This window comes from Carassius gibelio, chromosome A9 (assembly GCF_023724105.1).
Source record: "Carassius gibelio isolate Cgi1373 ecotype wild population from Czech Republic chromosome A9, carGib1.2-hapl.c, whole genome shotgun sequence".
In the NCBI taxonomy this organism is placed as follows: Eukaryota; Metazoa; Chordata; class Actinopteri; order Cypriniformes; family Cyprinidae; genus Carassius; species Carassius gibelio.
In genome coordinates this window covers 17076243-17098157 of record NC_068379.1, presented here as the reverse complement: position 1 = coordinate 17098157, position 21915 = coordinate 17076243, and the positions used below count along the sequence as shown (strand labels likewise).

At 35.5% G+C, this 21915-nt stretch overlaps 1 protein-coding gene across 1 annotated transcript; it reads left to right on the top strand.

The window, feature by feature from the left end:
• Nucleotides 1-360: 360 nt before the first annotated feature.
• On the top strand, nt 361-20471 carry LOC128020326 (5-hydroxytryptamine receptor 2A-like). Its single transcript, XM_052607161.1, has 3 exons — nt 361-1207; nt 15033-15233; nt 19373-20471. Exons 1-3 carry the CDS (start codon nt 736-738, stop codon nt 20176-20178), a joined length of 1479 nt encoding a protein of 492 aa, XP_052463121.1. The 5' UTR covers nt 361-735; the 3' UTR covers nt 20179-20471.
• Nucleotides 20472-21915: the final 1444 nt, after the last annotated feature.

Sequence of the window (21915 nt, the reverse complement as noted above, 5' to 3'; positions counted from 1 at the left end):
CGTCCGTCCCCCTCCCAAGTCTATAAGCAAACTGTAGAGGGTCAAGAGCATGTCTACAGGAATTCATGATGTGTGTTTTAATGATCTGCTCAAGTGATTTAACTAAAGTGTGTTTATGTGTGCCACCTGTCACATTAAATAAGCTCCCCGATTCGTCTTGGTAGTTGCAGACACAGATGCCGAAGAAAGAGATACACCTAAGGAACTTTCACTAAACCCCTGACTCACACTTCAGTCTCTCTCTCTCTCCCCTCTCTCTCAGCACAGCTGGATTGAACAGAATGATCACTGGCTTGAGGAGGACCAGAATCTGCTAGCACCGCACACTGTCAGAGAGAGCAGAGAGAGGGAGTGCGAGAGAGCGCACGCTCAACTATCAGGTCACCTAGCTCGTAAAATCTGTGGTGTTCTAACATTGAGAACAGAGAGGAGCAAGAAGACTTCACTTAACAGATGCAACACACACACTGCGCTTTCAGAAATGCATGGATTATGGGAACAACATTGCGTGTTTACACCTTACATTTTCAATTTGTCAGGCTTTTTGGTGACAGTAAAAGAGTAGCAGGAAGACTTCAGGAATGTTTTCAAAGAGGACAAAATGAAGCAAACCTCTGGACTGAATGGCTGGATGAAGGATGCAATGAAACAAAGAAGGATACATGACCTTTAACCGAACTTGGGAGGTAACAAACTTTTGTCTTTGAGAGTCTGTCAACATTAATAAGGGGCATTATGAACTTGCATGCCAACATTTCAAAACCTGCACCTAAAAGCATCTTCCCCTCTTCAAACCTGATGCCCTTTGACCCTGACACATCTGACACATGGACACAGAGTCCGGACATCATGCTGGGCAATGTGGTGCGCAACATTTCGTTTGGCTGTAACAAAAGTTGGGCTGATGCATCTCTCTTTCCCAATTTATCCATAAGTGGTACTTCCAGTGAAAAAACAGAACTGCTGTCATGGCAAAGGTGCAACGGTGAGATGAGTACAGAGGAGTTAGTTCGGAAAAACTGGGCTGCGCTGCTAATTTTGGTTGTGGTCATTATTACGGTTACCGGGAACATTTTGGTAATCTTGGCTGTCAATCTGGAACGAAAACTGCAAAATGCCACCAATTACTTTCTCATGTCATTGGCAGTGGCAGATATGCTTCTGGGACTTCTGGTCATGCCGGTCTCCATGGTGACCATTGTGTATGGTGAGTCTGCTTCGATTTTGACAGCAGTTATTGATTAGACGGTGATGTTTGTATGTAAGATTTCAGTGTTGAATGTTGATTCTGAATGACTGTAATGTGTCATACGCTTGTAGTAATGTTACCGTCAAAAGACATGGTGTGTATATCTGTCAGATTGCAGTAGATTCCAACCTGGAAAAGTTGGAAGCACAGATGTGGTTGATTTTGATATGATAATTTTCCCACCACAAACTTTGAGAAAATAATGACTGGAATGGTGCTCTAAATCGGACATGTATTAGATTAGGTTGATCAACCTTGACCTCAGGAGCATCATTTGATATCATTTCAAAGATGGCGGCTACTGACAATCATGGCACAACATTACGTTTATAATGTAATATTACGATATAAATATATATGATAATTTTCTTTTTTTGGTCTGCTGTTTTTAAAGCGAATGTGAGCTTTTCACTTTTGTTTTTGCCATAATTGGCATAAAAATTTTACGTTACGTTACGTTACATTACGCTATGTTATGTGGCACCATCTTGTGGTGTGTTCTGGTATTCCACATTCAAACTCCAACAAAATCAACATAATTGGAGCAGTGAAGGTGCGATGTCTAGGTATCTGAGAAATTAGTTGACTGCGCTTGTATATATATTTTTGCAGAAAAAAATATAATTTTTTTATTTTTCAAATTTTCCATGTATTTTTTTTTTATTAATATACTTTATCATTATCTTTATTATTATAATTATTATTATTACAAAGGCTATTCAAACTCATGCCATGGTAATTTTACATTTTAAAAATAAAATATTAGTTTCAAAAGTGAATATTGCAATAGGCTCAGAGAAATGAGCAAGTTGTGGGAGTTTTTGTTTCGGAGAACCTAAATAGCAAATAGTACTCGACTAATCGGTTACATCATTTCCATTGAATTAGTCCTAGCACAGTTCCCTGTTGATGTCACAACCTTGAGACGGATGTGATTGGCCTAGACAACTTATACACTTCAGTGACACTTTAAATTATGATATACTGTATAATATGTTAATAAAAACTAATGTTTGTATAATATGTCAAGAAAACAAATGATGCTATTTTTTTATAATTATATGTCTTGAGGCATTTAATATCTAAACCAATAATATACCCATTTTATTCTTGAAAAACTGCTTGCGTAAAGTGAGTGTATTAGCGTACACATTGTTTGAAGTGACTTCTGTAGCATACCGTATTTGTGGTATTTCAAGTTAATTTTCTAACCTGGCACATTTCTGACTGCATTTAAAAAATAATTGTTCACTGTTTTCACTGTTCTATTTAATTTTCAAGTTTTTTCACCAAGTTCATTTATCATTCATTGTGTTGTTAATTTTGTTTTCATTATGTTTCATCAGGGAAATGTTAATTTCTGTGTAATTTGTTATTTGTATACTTAAAGTGGATGTGTTAATTGATCATTAGTGGTCTTGTATACATTGAGGGTATTTTCATGCAAACTGTTTGCTGGATGACATTGTGGATTATTTTATTTACCTCTATATATTATAGTAAGTCCAAACAAATTAAAAATGCATGATTTAGTACAACAGATTGTATTTGTAGTTTGAAGATCTTTTTACAATTCGAGTAGGAATAAGAAATGTGTTTTTCTGATGGAACTTGATAGTGTCATTGTCATGCTGTATTTTAGGCTGTTGTCTGTATGCCGAGGCTGCGGCTTTTAAGAACTAAGAGACAGAAAGGTTAAGATTGCACAAGAGTATGCATGAGAGAAACATGCCACCCTCTTCACCATTTCCATCCCTCTCTGTGTCTCTCTTCTGTTCATCTGTCCCCTCTGTATTTGCTGTGGGAAGTATTAGTACCATTAGTCAGACTGTGGATGTGAATAAATGTCATGTCACTGTTTCCGGACAGAGTCACATGTTACAGCTAAAACCTTGTTAACATTTCAAGGTGAGTGTTAGTGGAATGACCTCTTCTGCTTACTAAATCTGTCTGTTAAATGGTCAGACAAAAGAACCCAGTAAACTACACTTTTGTTGAGCATTTTCTTGAGCACTTTTTGCACCTTTATTCTTCCTAATTAATTGGCTTGATTAAACTCTTTTGTCCTTGTGTTTGATGGTTGGGTCTCATTCAGTCTGTTCCATTCTCTCCTTTTCTCTCTCACTGTCCTACAAGCATGCATGTGAATACACAAACACAGGGATTCCAGAGAATGTTGCTGTAAAAATCATAAATTCATTCATTCTTTGTAAAGCATGACATTTGGACCATGAGTATATGGGTTTTCATTTTCTTTTAAGAATAAACTGAAGGGCAATTATAATGAATGCAGCTCATATTTATAGGAATAATCTTGTTTAACTGCTTAAGCTTTGGTGTGTAACCCATGGCAGTAGAGATATTACAATTATACCAATAAGCCCATAATAATTTACTATAATATATAATTTTTTTGATAATACATTTATTTAAATATTTCAATTGTAATATTTTCATATGAAAATATATGATGTTTTATCTAAGTAAATAAAGGGGAGGGGGGGGGGGGTGAAATGGAGAATCAAAATGCTCTTGATTTTTACACATACAGTATAAGAGGTTAATTGTGATAAAAATAAATCATACTGAACGTTTCAGAACTCCCCAGTTTCAAATATGAATGACTATTTCTACCCTTCTTAAGTGACAGGATTTAAAATTAGGAGAATAGTTACGTCACAATTATCCTTGTCATGCCCCTTAACATGAGTCATATTCATATGTAATCAAGGAGGTTTGTTCTGAACAACTCACGTTTGTGACTCTCAGAGCCATTCTGGAGATGAAGTGGAATGTCCTCATATATTGAGCTGACAGTGAGCATGTGTGCTGGAAACACAGTGAGTGTCATGTGTGTTTGAGTTTGTGTATTGGACAAAACCGCGCCATTCATTCGAGACGTGCAGAACATTCAAACATACAGTGACTGGCTGTTGTCGCTTTTTTTTTTTTTTTCTGTTTGACTGGCACAATAATTTTTACTTAATATTAATCCACATTAAGTAAAAATAATTGTGCCACATGTGTGTGTGTGTATATTTATGATAGCAGTAACTGTAAGTGAGGGTAAAGGATAATCAAAATAAAATGCAATTAGTCTGTGCATTTGTTTTTTAAGGTTAAAAAACACATTATTTTCCACATACTGTACATTATTGTTTCTCCTCTATGCCCCTCCTTTCTGACACACATTGATTATTTATTACAAAGCTTATTGTTCTGAAAAGCGAGGTGTATGGTGATTGGTCAGCTATCCAGTGCGTTGTGATTAGCTGAATGCATCAAACGTGTGTTGGAAATGTTACACACCCTTAATATACTGTTATTCCGTGTGTCCCGGCGCGACGAGACAAAACCAATAAAACCCATTACAAACGAGGCATTTGTTGCAACCAGTGGGGACATAATTATGGATTATAATGACATATACTATCTGTTTACATGTAGCGTTGCATAACGCACTGCTTAATCATAAAACCATGTCTGCATTTGTGATCAGAGAAACGACAAACAACAAACGCTACTTTACACTGCTCAGAACTCGCGTTTGAGTTGGAATTGCCACACTTTATAGAAACAGATATCGGCATTGATATTTATGTATGCGCTGCACACATCTAAATATTTGGGTTGAACTGTTCTGGAACAGTGTCGTAAATACTTGATTTTTTGAACACTTGAAATCCACTGATTTCTAGTTGTGTCCTCTTTTGGAAAACCAAACACAGTAGCTTCGTTTTCACAACAAAACACAGCATTTCCACAACATGGAGCCAGTGGCAGAAGCGAGAATAAAAGTCTAAAAGCCTTCTTTCTTTGCATGAAAATTTGGGCTGCATTATGCAAATCTTCCCACATCGTGATGTAGAGATGTGGGGGTGTGTTAGAATGAACCATTTTAGGAGGGTGTGGTTGACTCTTTTTATAAAGAATATCTCTTTGTATTTGAGGCTTTAGTCTTTGCAACTTTACAGATCACCAAGAACTTGTAACTCTCCAAAGAGAAAGATTAATTTTAAATCACATCATATGACCCCTTTAATTTTAATTTGTAGTTTTGTGAATTTAAGTTCTGCTTTTAAAAAGAACATTATTTTTTGTTTTTAATTTCTAATTTTAAAATGTTAGACTGCACAGTGCAATGAAGTAAGTCAATCATAGCAGTGGGCATTTACTTCCATTTCTGCATAACGCCTCTTGAAATTGAGTGAGTTTCACAGACAGTGAAAATTTACATTTTTACAAATATTGGTCAGTTTTTGGTTTTAAAAACTTTGCAAACTTGAGAAAACTGCATTTAATAATGCCTTTAAAAATAAAAATGCTCCAAGTCAATATAGATATCACAATTTTATAATGTACAATATTAATAATACATGTTTTGTTTTTGTTTGTTTTTTTTTTTCAGAAAAAAATAAATAGACCCACAACATTAGCTCTGATTGCAATTTGCACACCACATTTTCTTATCTTGGGCACAGTAAAGTATCTCTCCAACACTGCAATCCAGCTACCAGAATTGGCTCTTTAAAATGCAACAGGTCCACATGTATGATTGGTTATCCTCATTTGATCATAATTTTATAATGATGTTTAATAGAAATGTATACAAATATGTAAGCCACCTTCACATTATCATTTGAGGGAATGTCTTCCTAAACATTTCTGAGAACCATAATGAGGATCAGCGAAACACCCCTGAAACTTCCACTGGATCACTTGTAAACACAGACAGATTCCACTCGTCTTAGAGGAGAGCAGAGAGGCTGAAATGCTCTCAGAAGAGTGGAGATGACAGAGAGACTGAGAAACAGACACATCGGAGAGAGATCTTTATAAAGTCCATGAGAGAGGGATCGCATCTGAAGCAGCAGGGGTGATAAAATCAGAGAGGAACTCCCATTGAGTTTCAGAGATGACGTACTAGAGCAGTGACGAAGCCCACACTGAGTAATCCAATGGTAAACACAGGCGTTTTATAAATAGCAGCACATGTTTCTTACCTATTATCCAAACAGGTAAGAATAGCCCTGTGTGTGTCCATTATCAAATAAAATAAAATAAAATAAAATAAAATTTTGGATGAATTTTCCTATTAGAAGTTGCCTATGAATATCCAACCAAAAGTTAGTAGTAATTATATTATATTATATTATATTATATTATATTATATTATATTATATTATATTATATTATATTATATTATATTATTGTAGTTTTATTTTTTAAGCAACTGAATAAAGTTAAAACTGCATACACTTGATGTGACTTGGTTCTAATCAATGTGAATGAAAGGAATAAAGAAATAAGCCATGAGAGGCCATGCGCTAGGTACTTACCATGGTTAGTGATAATTAAAAGTGATAAAGGCACTAGTGTATAATTAATAGCTACATTTATTATATAATATAATTTATAAGTCTGACTGCAGGCTGTTAGCAATTAATTTATGTTAATATAGAATATCCTGTAATAAATGTGCCTTAGCTGTGTCAGATTTTCAGATATAGTCTTTCTTGTATGCTGGTATATTTTTGGTCTTCGCTGTTCCTCGTTTGTTTGTGTTTGTTTTCCATAGATCCGGATGGAGTGACAGTCACGGAAGCCAAAATATATGGGATCAGAATGCACACAAGACACTAATTTCCCCCAGATTCTCTAAAACCTCTCAATCTCCCAAACGGATCCATAGAAGAGCTCTGGCATAATCCCCTGCCACGTCATGTCACCATGACGATAGAGTGTTCCAGAACAACACTCGAAGCTCAATAGCTGCTGTTAATGCAGCATTGATGGTTCTCTGGCACAGGTGGTCTCTAGGTTGCCACGGCACTCACCGACTAAAAAGAGAGGAGGGACTTAATGAGCATATAAAATATATGTTTCATTCTCATTAGGGTCATGGCTGCTTTAAGCCCTTGACATCTGTGACACATCAGTAATGGCTGTTTAACTATTTTCTTTTGAACATCCACCTGCATTATAGATCTGGGGTGGGTTGTTATCTCTTCTGGATGTGTATGGATAGCCATCATCAGGTTTCTAAATGCTGTTACAGCATACAAACAGTCTGTGTCTTATTCACTAACCACCAGCAGTTGTTTAATCAGGTGCTAACTATGCTGGAATAGCACATTCAAATTGCATTCAGATTCAAATGTGTATTTAAATTAAGTCATTGGCATTCTTTTCAGCACAAATACACCTCCTTTCTATGTAAATTAGGATTACAGATTGCACTTTATTAAATATAACTCACCTCTATTTGTCTACCGCTGGTAGCGTTGCCAAAGAAAAAGATTTTCTATAGATCATGGAAGCAGTTATTCATTAAACGAAGAACATTCAATGGCTTTATAAGCAGAAATATATCCAGATGTGTGGTGTTGTTGACATTTTCTCATTTTAAAGATCGTAAATTAGTAAATAAGAGTGGAACTAAACCAGCACAAACAGCATGTGCAAATAAAAAAATTGCTATCAGTATGCGTAATTCATTCACCCCTAAATGATTCAAGGAAATAATAATAAAAGCAGATTGATTGGAAAAATGTGCCTTTACCTACATTTTTGTAAAACTCCAAAAACGTGCATATGCTAGTGCCAGTAAAACCATGTTATTCCTTTTAACATAAATTATAATTACAGCGACAGATATCAAATAATAAAGAGTTACTTTCACATGATTCCTTACTTAATACTATATGTCATGACCTCAAAAGATTTATAACATTATGCATGATTTGTAAACTAATACATTTTCATGTTTGTATCACATAACCAGCTCCATATGTGTGCCTTTCAGTAAAGTTGCCTGCCAGTAAAATGCACAAGAAGCAGCAGAATGTAACTTTGCAGAAATGTCGCCAAAGGGACTTTTTTTCATCTAAGCTTAGGTTGAATAACAAATTGATCAAAACTAGTAAATAAAATACATTTTCAAAAATTACAATTTCATCATGTTTACCATTGGTTCTCATCTTTCCTGTATCCCATTGTGACTCACCGTGTTTGAATATGTGCAAGTACAAATTACATTTTTGCTTCAGAAGACATAGTACGAGATTTAATAGGACATTTTTCTTAAAAAAAAAAAAAAAAACTGAAAAAAAAATGTACAGGTCATTTCACTGATTTACGGGGAAGACTCTTTAAAACATGCGTCCATTTAGAAGGGTTTGGAAGAAAGATGATTAGGAAAGCATTCTATTTGTGTATGAACTCATCATCATTTTGAGTTATTTGCAGGACAAACAAGAGGTAAAGAGACAGAGTGAAGTGGTGAGAAAGGTGTGTGGGTGTGTGGACAGGAAGGGGTGATTAATTAGTCTGATAGTTTCGGGGTTGCTTAACGAAGCAGAGGATGAGTTCAGGAAAGGTCGGAGAAAAGGGGGTGAGCCAGCGGTATTGTAATTATGCTTCCACCGACACAAATGCACACAGACACACTCATGACATCACAATGATATATCTTCCTGTTTTAGGCAAATATATATATACTGATTCAGCTTGTTGAAATCTTGGGCTTTTGGAAAGGCAAAGCTTTTAAGGCGGCAGTGCGTATGTGTGTGTGTGTATTCATAGTTAATGTTTCCAGAGAGGCTGTGTGGTTAAATTCACTGTAATTGCATAAACAGCACTGCAAATGGGTACTTTCCATAGACTGATTGTTTTTGCTTCCATTAAATTCCATTATATATTTTTTTCTCAGTGGGAACAGAAACAGTTTAGCTATCAACATTCTACAAAATATAATCTTTTGTGATCTACAAAATAACGACAGGTTTTGAATGATTTGAGGATGAATGACTCTCCCTTTAATTTACTACATTTTAATTACCGTTTATCTTTTAATACATTTTAATTAACAAATGAGGACAAAAATAAACAAAAAAAACAATTATATTGTTTTTTTTTTTGTTTTTTTTTTTACTGTTTATTTTCGGTGTGCTTTGATGTAATATCATAAATCACATAAATACAGTTTAATACTGTCTTAATACAATTTTGGTAATTTAAATATTCCAAAATGAATTTCATTTTATATTAATTAAAATATTTAATAAAAATTTAATAAAATTATAATAAATTAATGATAACTATTTTAAGTACGATGAGTTTGATAGCAGTTCAAATTATGATTTTAATATTAAATAAATATTTTAAATTGTGATTTTAATTGTTGGATTTTTTAGTGAGAGGATAACAGGAAGAAAAAGTGCAGGAAATGAGATGAAACCGAATTGTGCTTTAAAAATGCTATTTACCCCTTTCTTTCCAAAATCCTCAACAAAAAATAGTTGCTTCTCAACTTCACTCTTATTTAACTTGCAATAATCTATATTAACAATTACAGTGTGGTTTCCACCCTTTTCATAGAACACAAATTACACTTGACTTAATGACCTTCTTATGGCAGCTGATTCTGGTTTAGTCACTATTTTTGTCCTCCTTGTTAAGTGCAGCCTTTGACACCATTTCTCACACCATCCTTCTCAATAGAATAATCTCCACTGGCATCACTCACACCCCTCTTGATTGGTTTAAATTTTATCTTTCAGGGCACACTCAGTTAGTCCAGCTACAATCTTTTAGTTCATAACCTTTTTATCATTAATACTGGTGTGCTTCAGGGTTCTGTCCTGGGACCCCTTCTTTTCATCATTTATCTTCTTCCTCTTGGCAATATCTTTTGGGAATACAACATCCTATTCCACTGTTATACGGATGACACCCAACTCGATCTCTCCAGGAAACCTAATTCCACTCTCACTGACTGTCTCAACAATCTTAAATCCTGATTTCTTCAAATTTTCTCAAACTAAACAGTGACAAAACTGAATTTCTTTGAATTGCCACTGAACCTTTATCCAAAAGTTTGATCATTCAAAAAACATCTGAAGACACTTTTTCACCAGCACTTGACAAACTAATACTAGCACTTACCTTTTCTTTTCTTTTCAACAACAACAAAAACATAGCTATTTGTACTGCACTAGACTTGTCATGGCATTTATACTATATACTGTTAAGGTACTTTTGTTGGTCTGATTGCTTCCATTGTTCACATTTGTAAATCGTTTTGGACAAAAGCATCTGCTAAATGAATAAATGTTAATGTATAATTCCTCGGTCTTCCCTTCTCTTCAGGATAAGAGCTTGGGTGTCCTCCTGGACAGTACACTGTCATTTCAATCGCATATTAATAAAAACACCCGGTCCACCTATATTCATCTACGTAATATTAACCACCTTTGCTTTCCCTTACCCCTCATACTACTGCTATTGTTGTTTTGTCATTATTGTAATTCTATTCTCTTTGGTCTTCCTTACAAATCCCTCTATAAGCTTCAATTGGTTCAAAACTCAGAAGCATGTATTATCACCAGAATCTCCCTCCTTTTACCACATCACCCCTGATTTACAGCAGCTTCACTGTCTTCTCATTGACTTTAAGATTCTCTTGTTCACCTTTAAGGTCATCCATAATCTTGCCCCTTCAGATCTGTCGACCTCCTCCATATCCATACTCCCTCTCGCTCACTTTGATCTGCTTCTTCTGTTCATCTTACTGTTCCTTTTGCTTGCCTCTCCACCATGGTTCTGGAATTCACTACCACCCGACATCAGAAATATTGACTCTCTATCTCTTTTTAAATCCAGACTTCTTGAGTGTTGAGAAATGTGCCTATAAATAAAGTGTATTGTTATTATTATTATTAAAATTTACTAAAAATGCGTACCATTTTCACAGAGTGCCAGTCATTTCAGTTTGTGTACTGTCACATGGCTAACACCAAATATGTTTATGTTTGAGCCCTGATGATGGCAATCTGCATCTCATGTTCATAGTAAAATGCATCTATCTTTAACTAGTGTGCCACACAGAGAGAATTCTTTTCACACCTCAGCTCATAGTGAAGGCAGGAGAGCGTGGGAGCTTTTCTAAGCTAAGATAATGATATTTTCTCACAGTTTATCTCCTGTGCTGCTGCATGCATTTATCAAACCACAGACTGAATTTTAGCTGAAGCCCAAACTGATTTTCTTCTGCAGAGAAATTCACAGCATCTGTTTTCGAGCATTTAATTCAACTGTATGGAAGCAACATGTTCTCTGAAAGAACACAGTAAGCACACACAAAGGGAAACTAAAATAATACTGTGCTGAGGTAAAAATCCAATAGCAAACCTGAGTGAATTCCGATGAGGAATGATGTTTCTTAAACTCTGGTGTGAGATTGTGTGATCTTTGTTTTGGTGATTGATGGTCTTTGTCATATTTTTGCACACAAGCCCTGCACAGTCATCCATCCACATATGACCATTCTTCTCTTCACTTCCTCTGTCTGCATGTAACCCATTTCCTACAACTCCTCCTCCTGTTATCCTCTCAACCATTTCTTTTTCTATATTTTTCTACCTCATTTCCTCTTCCCTTGAAAGACTATTTTCTATGTGGCACTTCATTTGTTTTGGCTCTTTTGGCTTAGTCTTTGTGCTTAATTTCAATCTTTTGTCAGTAAAAAAAGAAAAGAAAAAAAAATCCAGTGAAAGAGCTCCTTTCAAAAGAAAGTACCTGGCAATAACTGAAAATTGCTGTAATTGTATTATTAATTGAGCATTTCTCCCCTTCAAAGCTTGTGTCTGTGTGTGTTCTGTACAAAATGGCAGGTGTTAAGGCTGAAATGTACAGTTTCACTGATGAGTCTTTGGTGGATGGTCATTTTCTGCCTGACTGCCCAGAGTGTAGTAAGCTAATGCTGTTACACTTACAAAACTGAACGAACTTTTCACCAGTAGCTTCAGTGTGCTTGGATGGATACACAGACAGGCTGACACTGTGAGTATAAAGACAGAGAGATAGATATAGACAATCAAGTAAATCGATGCATATATAAATTAGAGAAGACAGTGTATCATTCTATCTGCTTGTAAACTGTGCAGTGCTTTTTGGATGGGTTGTATTGTGAGAATGTCTGCTCTCACATCAACACAACATGTACAGGGTGTGTCGCGGTGCACTCATGAACATATGAAGAGTTTGGTTCCAAAACGCAATAAATCCGTTTTGATTAATTTGAGTAAAAATATGTTTTCTTTACCAAAGATAAACCTAAAAAAACACTATATTCTGTTTCAAATTTTTAGGTTATAATAACATAAAAAAATTAAATCCAGGTTTTGATTTTCAAAGATTTATTATAAAATTGTATATTTTTTTCCCCAAAATGCAATTAATCCATGATACTTTTTTTCTTTCTCAAAATGCAGTAAATCAATTGAATCAATATGAATGTTATTTTTCATATTGACACTGATGAAAATACACAACATAGTAAGTTGATCCACATATAACAGCCTCTGAACTTGGTACTACTAATCTTATTAAAAAACACATTCATCAGTCAACGCTTCCAAAATGAATTCAGTGGGTCATCTTGTTTATGCTATAAATTAATTACAGCAATAAAATTAAAATTTCATCATGTCCGAGAACAATATCACATTAGACACAGAAATTCCAAAATGACATTTCCCTTACATTCAACTTCCAAAAGTGCATTAATCTCTGCCATGTTACATTCATTTAGTTGACTATGTGACTATTTAGTGCTATGTGCTGTATTAACAAAAACATAATTGGCATTTATAAAACACTAACACTGACAAGTTACGCAATATTGCATTCATAATCAAATGGGATTAATCTAATGAATGCGATATAGCATAGCTTGTCAGTGATCTACAGCTCTGTATATTAAAAGCATCTGAATAATTTCCACCTGAAAGCACATGATGGAGATTTTCTGGTACTATTAATCACAGAACTGGCTTTACTGTCGAGATGTGCATGACAATCACATGTGATTTATCATGCTACCCTTGTTTGTTAATCACAAAGTACAAACTAGATGAGAAAACTAGATGCCAGTGCATTCAGAGCTCCGTCATTACTGTCTAGAGTGCATGGAATGATGCGCTGTAATTGGTTGTTACAGTTTACAGTGTATGGAATGGTGTGCTGTGATTGGTTGAGTGGATAAATCGAATTCTGGAAAAAAAGGGTGAAAACATGACCTAATAACTCTGCGAATATCGCATTTTGCGTAAAATTAAAAATTGACTTTTTCAATAACGACCAGATGCAATACTGATTTTTGCGACAACTCTTTTTTTTTCTTATTTTTTTTTATTTATTTATTTTTTTAAATGGCGTTTATCACATTTTGGAACCAGACTCTTCATATGTATATATTGTGGAATTTTTATTTGTTCATTTTTTTTCACAAAGCATTTGTGTCACTTCATAAAATTGCTGTTTAGACACTGGAGTCACATACTTGATGATGATGTCTTTATACCTTTCTGGACCCTGAAAGGGGTAGTTGCATAGGCTGTCAATTGAGAAACAGAAAGCGCTCAAGTTTCATAGAAAATTATCTTCATTTGTGTTTCAAAGGCGAATAAAAGTCTTATGGGTTTGGAACTGTATGTGGGTGAGCAACTGATGACAGAATTAACTTTTTTTGGTGAACTTTCCATTTAAAGAATATTGTGTTCGCTTATAAGAAAATGGCATCATCACTGCAACATTTCCTTTGACTATTGACCGTAAGTCTAATTATTATTAATGACAGCCCTGCCCTGTATTCCTTTTTTATTTATTTTTTTTGCCATGTATTTGAAAATGTTTAGAATTTGGTACAACACCAATAATATATTAGTACCTGCTCATGCTTTCTTTTGAGTTTGTGTATCAGATGAAACCATGCAAGTCACTCACAGACGTACAGAGCATGCAGACTTTTTAGCTACATTCACTGACTATTGCAAATTTTATTACATAAACAGAAACACTGTTAAACATTAAATTTAATGTGCTGAGTGCTGAGTTCTTCACACTGTGTTTGGTATTAAAATCAGTGCGACACTTTGCAAAAGGCGGGGGCATTGTTGAAATGGCTTTGAGATATGAAATTAAATTCTTTAATCCAGCTGTTGTTAAATTTACATGTATATTTTGCACCACCTTCTCCTAGGAGTCTTCTCCTCCTATTTCTACCAGTAATGCTTGAATCAACTTCTTACATCTACTACCTGTGCAGATATTAACAGCACAAATGGGTTGTAGGTTGCCAGGTTGAGATCCCAAATGGGTAAAAAAAAATGATGATGTGTCGATTGTGTAAGTAAGATGTGTTTCATACAAGATCTGGCAACTGGACATCCTTGAAATAATATTTTGATGTGATTATTCATATAACAAGGTTTGGACCATACAAATTATGGGAGTTTACCAGGAGAAATAACAAAAGGGGATGGGGTAGGAGATGGATGTGAAAGACTCCAGGCAAAAACAAGAGTGTTGACAGTTATGATGGATGGATAGAAAGATTACTACACCCTAACAACAATACCACACAATAACTGTTTTTTTTTCTCACTGATATACAGATAGATAGATAGACAGATAGATAGATAGATAGATAGATAGATAGATAGATAGTGTATTATATGTAGTGTTTTAGAAAATAAACTGCTTTTCATCAGGGTGTCTACTGAAAACACTGTCAGTGATCATTAAGCTCTTTTGCTGTCCTCAAGAGCTCATCACAATCATGCCTTGCAGTAAAATCACTTAGTTGAGCTAAGTGGACAAAGCCCATTAAATTATCTCACAGGGTCAATTAGCATGTTAAAGGAAAGCCAATATTTCAAAGCCTTTTGTTGTCAGTTTTATTCCTCGGGCCTGATTCTCTGAATGTCTGTGTCTTCTTCAGGTTACTCCTGGCCCCTCCCTGCATCACTGTGTCCCATGTGGATCTATCTGGATGTTCTCTTTTCCACCGCCTCCATCATGCATCTGTGCGCTATTTCCCTGGACCGTTATGTGGCCATCCGTAACCCCATCCGACACAATCGTTCAAACTCACGCTCTCGTGCCCGGGCCAAGATCACGGCCGTCTGGACCATCTCAGCAGGTACACCTGAAGCCATCAACATGCACACATGACACCGTGCTGCAGTGTGATGTGAAGCCATTATTTTGAGACTGTCGTGAACAGGATGTCATTCTGTCTTGATGAGTCATGACTCTGATCTAATGTATATACTTGATAACAGTATTAACCACTGACTCTGCTTTCAGAAAATCCTACAACTATTCCTTATTGGTTTTAACATGACCTTGGCTGTTTGCTGCTACTATAACAAAGAGCATTCCAAAGAGGGTCTTTAAACCTTTATGTTTATGTGTACTTAAATTGCTTTTGGGACCAGAGAAATCAGTGGCTAATAAACCTCCTAATAAACCTATTTTGTCATTCACCAGAGGAGAGGCTATTGAACATATAAGTGTGGGAGAGAGCTGGGTATCAGTAAATGAGAAGTAAAATTGGAGCAATATTCAGTTATATTATAGATTGGAGCTGAAAGGCAACAATAAGACCTGCAGTAGATGTGTGCAGCTTCATCAGTATCCTGCTGATCATGTCTATGGAGCACCACAAGGAAGAAATAATTGAGAAGAGAAAAAAATAGCGTAATGGAAAGCTAAAAAGTAATGAATTTTACATGCCCGGGTCATTGAATGCTGAAGTCATTAATATTTCCTGCACGCACAGTGTTATTTCCACCATATCTCAAATCATGTGTGTTTAATAGCATACTCTGGTGGAAATAACATTTTAAACATTTGTGAAATAAAATTGCTCAATCTTTCTCGGAAATGACTCTTCATAAAAATATTATGATATGTGATATTTACTTTATCATGTCACATTTATGTCACAAGTATACTCAATTTTGATAAAAGAAAAAAAATATATTAATTTACTTTTGAAAGTATAATCATCTGAAAATATATATATTTTTTAAAAAGCAATAAAAAAACCAAGGCATTGAAAAAATGTTTCCAAGATAGTTTTAGTGTGACCTTCATATAAAAGAAGAAAATAAATCTATTAATTTTAATAAATAAATAATCAACCTCTATTTTAAGTGTGTGTTCACAGTGTGTACGTGTTTGTTCACTACTCACTGCTGTGTGTGCACTTGGATGGGTTAAATGCAGAGCACAAATTCCAAGTTTAGGACACCATACTTAGACACACGTCATGTCATGTGAACGCCACAATGCCATAAATCACAGTAATGCAAAAAGAGAAACAAAACAGTCTAATAAAATACATTTATAATGCAAAGAAATATAACTTAAGTCAGATCTAGAGATCGATCTAGAACTAAAATATCTGCAGTATAAAGTGGTAAACTGTGCAGGGAACACTTTCGGATCCAGCGTCAGCTCCCAGTACAACAGTGAGCTTCAGAGTGGTCAGAGAGCTGAGAACTAGCACTGCTTTAAAGTGAAGAAGACTTTCTGATGGCAATTATGTGTTGTTTGGGGATCAAAGTACTGTAGATCTGCTAACATTTCAGAGATTAGGGGTTTTTACTGAGCATGAGTCAGATGCTTTTTAAAAGACAGCAAGTCTGGTTGTTAAGACAAAAAAAGTGGTATTGTAATTATCAGTTGAAAAGCCTCTTAGCACCAAGATAGAAAACATGCAGAATTAGTTTTTTCGTACCATACTGGATTATTTGTTCTTTTTCCAGCATAAGAGAATGCATCCATCCATCTACTCAAGTATTTATAATGCAAACGAAACAGATCAGCTGTCACCCTTCCTCTTGATGCTAAACAGCTTTCAGTCTGCTTTAAGGCAAGACACTTCAGACATAACAATTGTTTTTTTTTTCAAACACTGGTCAATTTGAAAGATTTCAGGCAGTTATGCTTCCATAGCATATATGTCAACAACATAAAACAAGTATTTCCATCCTGGGTTAATTCAATGTTCAGATTCCCGTTTTGGAAATATATGCAAATTAGTGCTAATTTAATACAATTATGCATTATCTACATCTTTAAACATAACATTTCAGAAAAATTGTAATGCTTATCGGTTGTCTTAATGTATGTGATTAACCGACTAAGAATTATGGAGAGATCTGTCAAAATCTGTACCCTTTCTTAAATGTCAGACAGCACATCATGTCTATAACTGAGATGATTATGAATAAATCCATTGTGAGGATGCAGCCCTTAGAGGTTGAGAGCTGTCAGTGGAGCTGAGCAAAGCACTGTAACATCTTACATTATAATGCTGCTTTTCAAACTTTAAACTCTGTTTACTCTGATGCCAGAGTGATGCAAAAGGAGGTTGAGGTGAGCAAGATAAAGTAACCCCACTTAGTTTTGAAGGAGAAACCTGACTGATATATATTTTTAATCTCTCCATCTTCCTCTCAGATTTTGACACACGGCGACACCCATTTTTTTTACACTCTGTGGTTCTTATCATAGTCATCCAAGGGCTGCAGTTATCTGTAGATGCACTAATGCCATCACCCCCCTTACCAGCTCGGTTTCCCCCCAACAAACCCCGGAGATCAGACACGATTTGCAGAGATTTACTGTTGCCATGGAGATCTTTTATCACCATGCCAGTTTCACTGAAAGTTTGTCCTTGAGTGATACAAGATTTCCATTTGCAAGATGCTAGTGGAAATGAGAAGTATATCATATACAACATTATACAGGCTGAACTGAATGCTAATGGTCGTAAATAGCTGTGTTATTGAGGTTACGCCTCTAAAGAAAAAAAGTCCCATCAATTACTGTGAAGTAACCCAAAGGCATGTGACAAAGACGGATATTTTTGCTGCCTAAGCATAAGCAATGTGTCTAAGTAAGTAGAATAATATGAACCTGTCCTTGAACAAGAGATCCATCAATCACAGCGAATCCCATTGAGCAGCCCAGCATGTTTTTCACAAATATACGCCACCTGCGCTCTCAGTTTGAAACAGTTTAATGATTTGTAAATAAATGATGGATCAGTGTTTGAAACAATTAATGGAAAGTGTTTACACATGATAACGAGCCAGGAGCTATTTAAAGAATATCATTATCATTAAAGCAAGATGTGATTTCAGACAGAATGTGTGCTCTTGAACTGATGTTTGTGAACAGCTGTGTGTGTTTCCTTAGAGATAAGAGATGGTTTGTAGACTAATACATTCCTTATCAGCATTAGTCAGCTGCTTAAGTGATATTCCTTTATATGAGCAAACTTTTTCAAGTCCAAATGAATTGTAGAGCTTGTTATCTTCAAAATGACATGTAACCCACACTTTCCCATCTTTTAAAAGAAAGAAAAATCACAGATTAGGATTAAATGGCAAACTTTCAAAATACATTAACAGAATTAAAAACAAACAAATAAATTGCAAGTGGATATGTCATCTATAAAACATTATTACAGCAATTCTATTATTTACTAGGCTGTTAATAAATGACAATATTGGTGATGATGATGATGATGGTTAATGGCAATAAATCCCATTTGTCCGTAGTTTTGTGGTAAAGTTCTTTCTCGTGTTTAATTTATAACAAATCTAAATTACAATGATCTATTTATATAACTGACTGATAAAAGTATAACAGAACAAAATAAACTATGTCAGATTTTCTAAATGCATTGCAGCCATAAAAAAAAAAAAAAAAATGAATTGCATGTTAAAATGTTATCTATGCAAGCAATATTAAATATATAACAAAATTATAAACCCATCTTATTAAAACAACTGTATTGTTTATTTATTAGGGCTGTAAATTAATTTTTACATTGGTTTATTATTATGAACCTCATTTTGATTGTGAACAAATTCTCAATTAAGAGGGTCTTCCTTTTCATAATTTAGTGATAAAAAAAAAAAATTACACAGACCAGAATGAAACGGTCCGATTTTTCTTTTCCATTAAAAAGAGTAATGAATTTGATGTTAACGTGTTATCTATGAAAGCAGTGTTATTTCTAGCACTATATAAACTATTATTTATTTATGTTTGCTTGTACAAATGGACTGTGAAGAGGACATAAATAGAACATGTCATAGACAACCTGCATGTCACACAAATCTGCTGGTTTTGTGTTTTGTGTGAAATAAGCAACTGTCATCATTTCTTCTCTGTTGTTTGGTTTCTTAGCCACCTTTACACAATTTCTGCAGACTTAACTAAACTTCAAATGCACTTTCTTCCCCTGTCTTTCTGCAGGCATCTCCATGCCTATCCCAGTGCTGGGTCTGCGCGATCACACCAAAGTTTTCAAGGATGGCAGCTGCCTATTGACTGACAACTCTTTTGTGTTGGTCGGGTCCTTTGTGGCCTTCTTTGTACCATTGACCATTATGGTGGTGACCTACTTCCTGACTATCAGCGCTCTGCAGAGTGAGGCCACGCTCTGCCTTGACCAACTGGTGCCCAGACCCAAATGGAGCACAGGATTCACACTCAACTTCCTTCCAGGACCCTCATTCTTACCCTCAGAGAAAAAACTATTCTTGCGGCGCTCGTTGAGCCGCGAGGCAGGGTCAGAATCAGGGGTTGTGACGCCACCTTTCGGACGGCATACAGTGCAGTCTATTAGCAATGAGCAAAAAGCCTCCAAAGTTCTGGGCATTGTCTTCTTCCTGTTCGTGGTCATGTGGTGTCCATTTTTCATCACCAACGTTTTAGCGGTGGTTTGCGAGCCAACAGTATGTGGCGCTGATGTGATGAACAGACTGTTGAATGTGTTTGTGTGGGTCGGTTACCTTTCATCCGCTGTTAACCCGCTGGTTTACACTCTCTTCAACAAGACTTACCGCTCTGCCTTCACTAGATACATCCGATGCCAGTTTCATGAGGAGAAGAAACCGTTACAACTTATCCTGGTCAACACCATTCCACCACTGGCCTATCAGACCACACACATGCCGCTCACTGGATCAATAGGCAATGGGGATTTCTCTCTGCCCCTTCCCAATAAAAAACACCATCTGGCCAAAAGCAGCAAAAATGAGAGTGTCAGCTGCTTGTAAATTCACTACGTGAACTCAGAAAAATGCCAAGTGTAACCCTGGATTTCCTTCTGGGTTTCATGTTTGGCATTCTCTCCGTCTTACCTCTACAGAAATCAGCTCCGATTGGTCTAAAGTACTAGTTTTCAAAGCCCAGCTGCATTTATAGATGAACGGCTTCACAGTAATGACTTTATCACAGGGTACATCAAAAGACCTTCATCTGATCAAGATGTGTCCTGACCATAAATGTCAGTTGAATTACTGGGGTAAATCTTCTCTGGTTATAAAAACTGTATGTAAGTGTTAAGTCAGAGTTTTGACTTGTACCATTTTATATGACAGAGAGTGAAGTCTAAATTCATGTTTTGTTTCCAGTGTCTGATTTTTGAAAACAGGTGTGGATTAAAGTTGTGATGTAACTAGAGTTTTTATACTGCGTCAAACAGTTTGTATAAGCTGATGTTTGTGCTGCTGGTTTGTCATTTTAGCAGACATTTTAGTTCTCTTGAAGGACAAAATACCGTTTTGGTTTTTGGACCCGCACTTTACCTTTAAAAGTAAAGAACAAACTGAAGTGTCTATGGTCAAAAAATAAGGACCACTTTTAGTTCATTATTAAAAGGCATTTTTCAATGATGGAATTTTTCGCGAACTAAAATAACCTTATAGAAGCCTGTTTCCACATCAGAAGATAATAATAAATAAATAAATAAAAAGTTGTTATTTTGAGATTAATCATATATTTAATGTTTTTGAGAGAATTATCTTATGATCACCAAGGCTGCATTTATTTGATCCACAAATACAGTAAAAAATAGTAATATCAAGTTCAAGTTCAAGTTCAATTTATTTGTATAGCGCATTTACAACAGCCTCCTGGCTGACCAAAGTGCTTTACATAAGAGCAAGAATATTACACATACATAAAAAAAAAAAAAAATAAATAAATAAATAAATAAAAAATAAAATATACCAGACAAAAATTTAAAACCACCCATTTCAAAATGTAGCATAACACAGTAGTCAGTACACTAAGGAAAATAAAAAAGTTTTTAGCAAGGATTTAAAAATAGACAAGGAAGGGGCCAGTCTGATCTCTAAAGGCAGGGTATTCCAGAGTCGTGGCCCAGCCACTGCAAATGCACGCTCCCCTCTACGCTTTAGCCTAACACGAGGGACCACCAACAGAGCCTGGTCACAGGAACGTAGGTTTCTTGATGGAGTATAAGGATGAAGAAGTTCAGATAAATAGACAGGAGCTTTGTTATGAAGGGATTTATAAATGAAGAGGAGAATTTTAAAGTATATTCTCTGAGAAATTGGCAACCAGTGAAGGGATCTGAGAATTGGGGTTATGTGTTCATGTTTACGACAGTTTAAAAGAAGTCTGGCTGCAGCATTTTGGACTAGCTGAAGTCGTGCAATTTGAGATTTAGATATACCGCAATATAAAGAATTGCAGTAATCTAGACGCGATGTAACAAATGCATGAACAGCCATTTCTAGAGTTTTTGGAGTGAGAAAGTTTTTAATTTTAGACAGTAAACGAAGCTGATAGAAACTGGATCCAATAACAGAAGAGATATGTCTATCAAATTTTAAGTGTTGGTCAATAGTAATAACTAGGTTCTTCACCCGTGAGGATCTAAAAACGGATAAACTATCTAGCTCAGGGCTTATACACTGAGAGTTGTCATTAGGACCGAAAAGAATTACCTCGGTCTTGAGTAATATCAAATATTATTACAGTTTAAA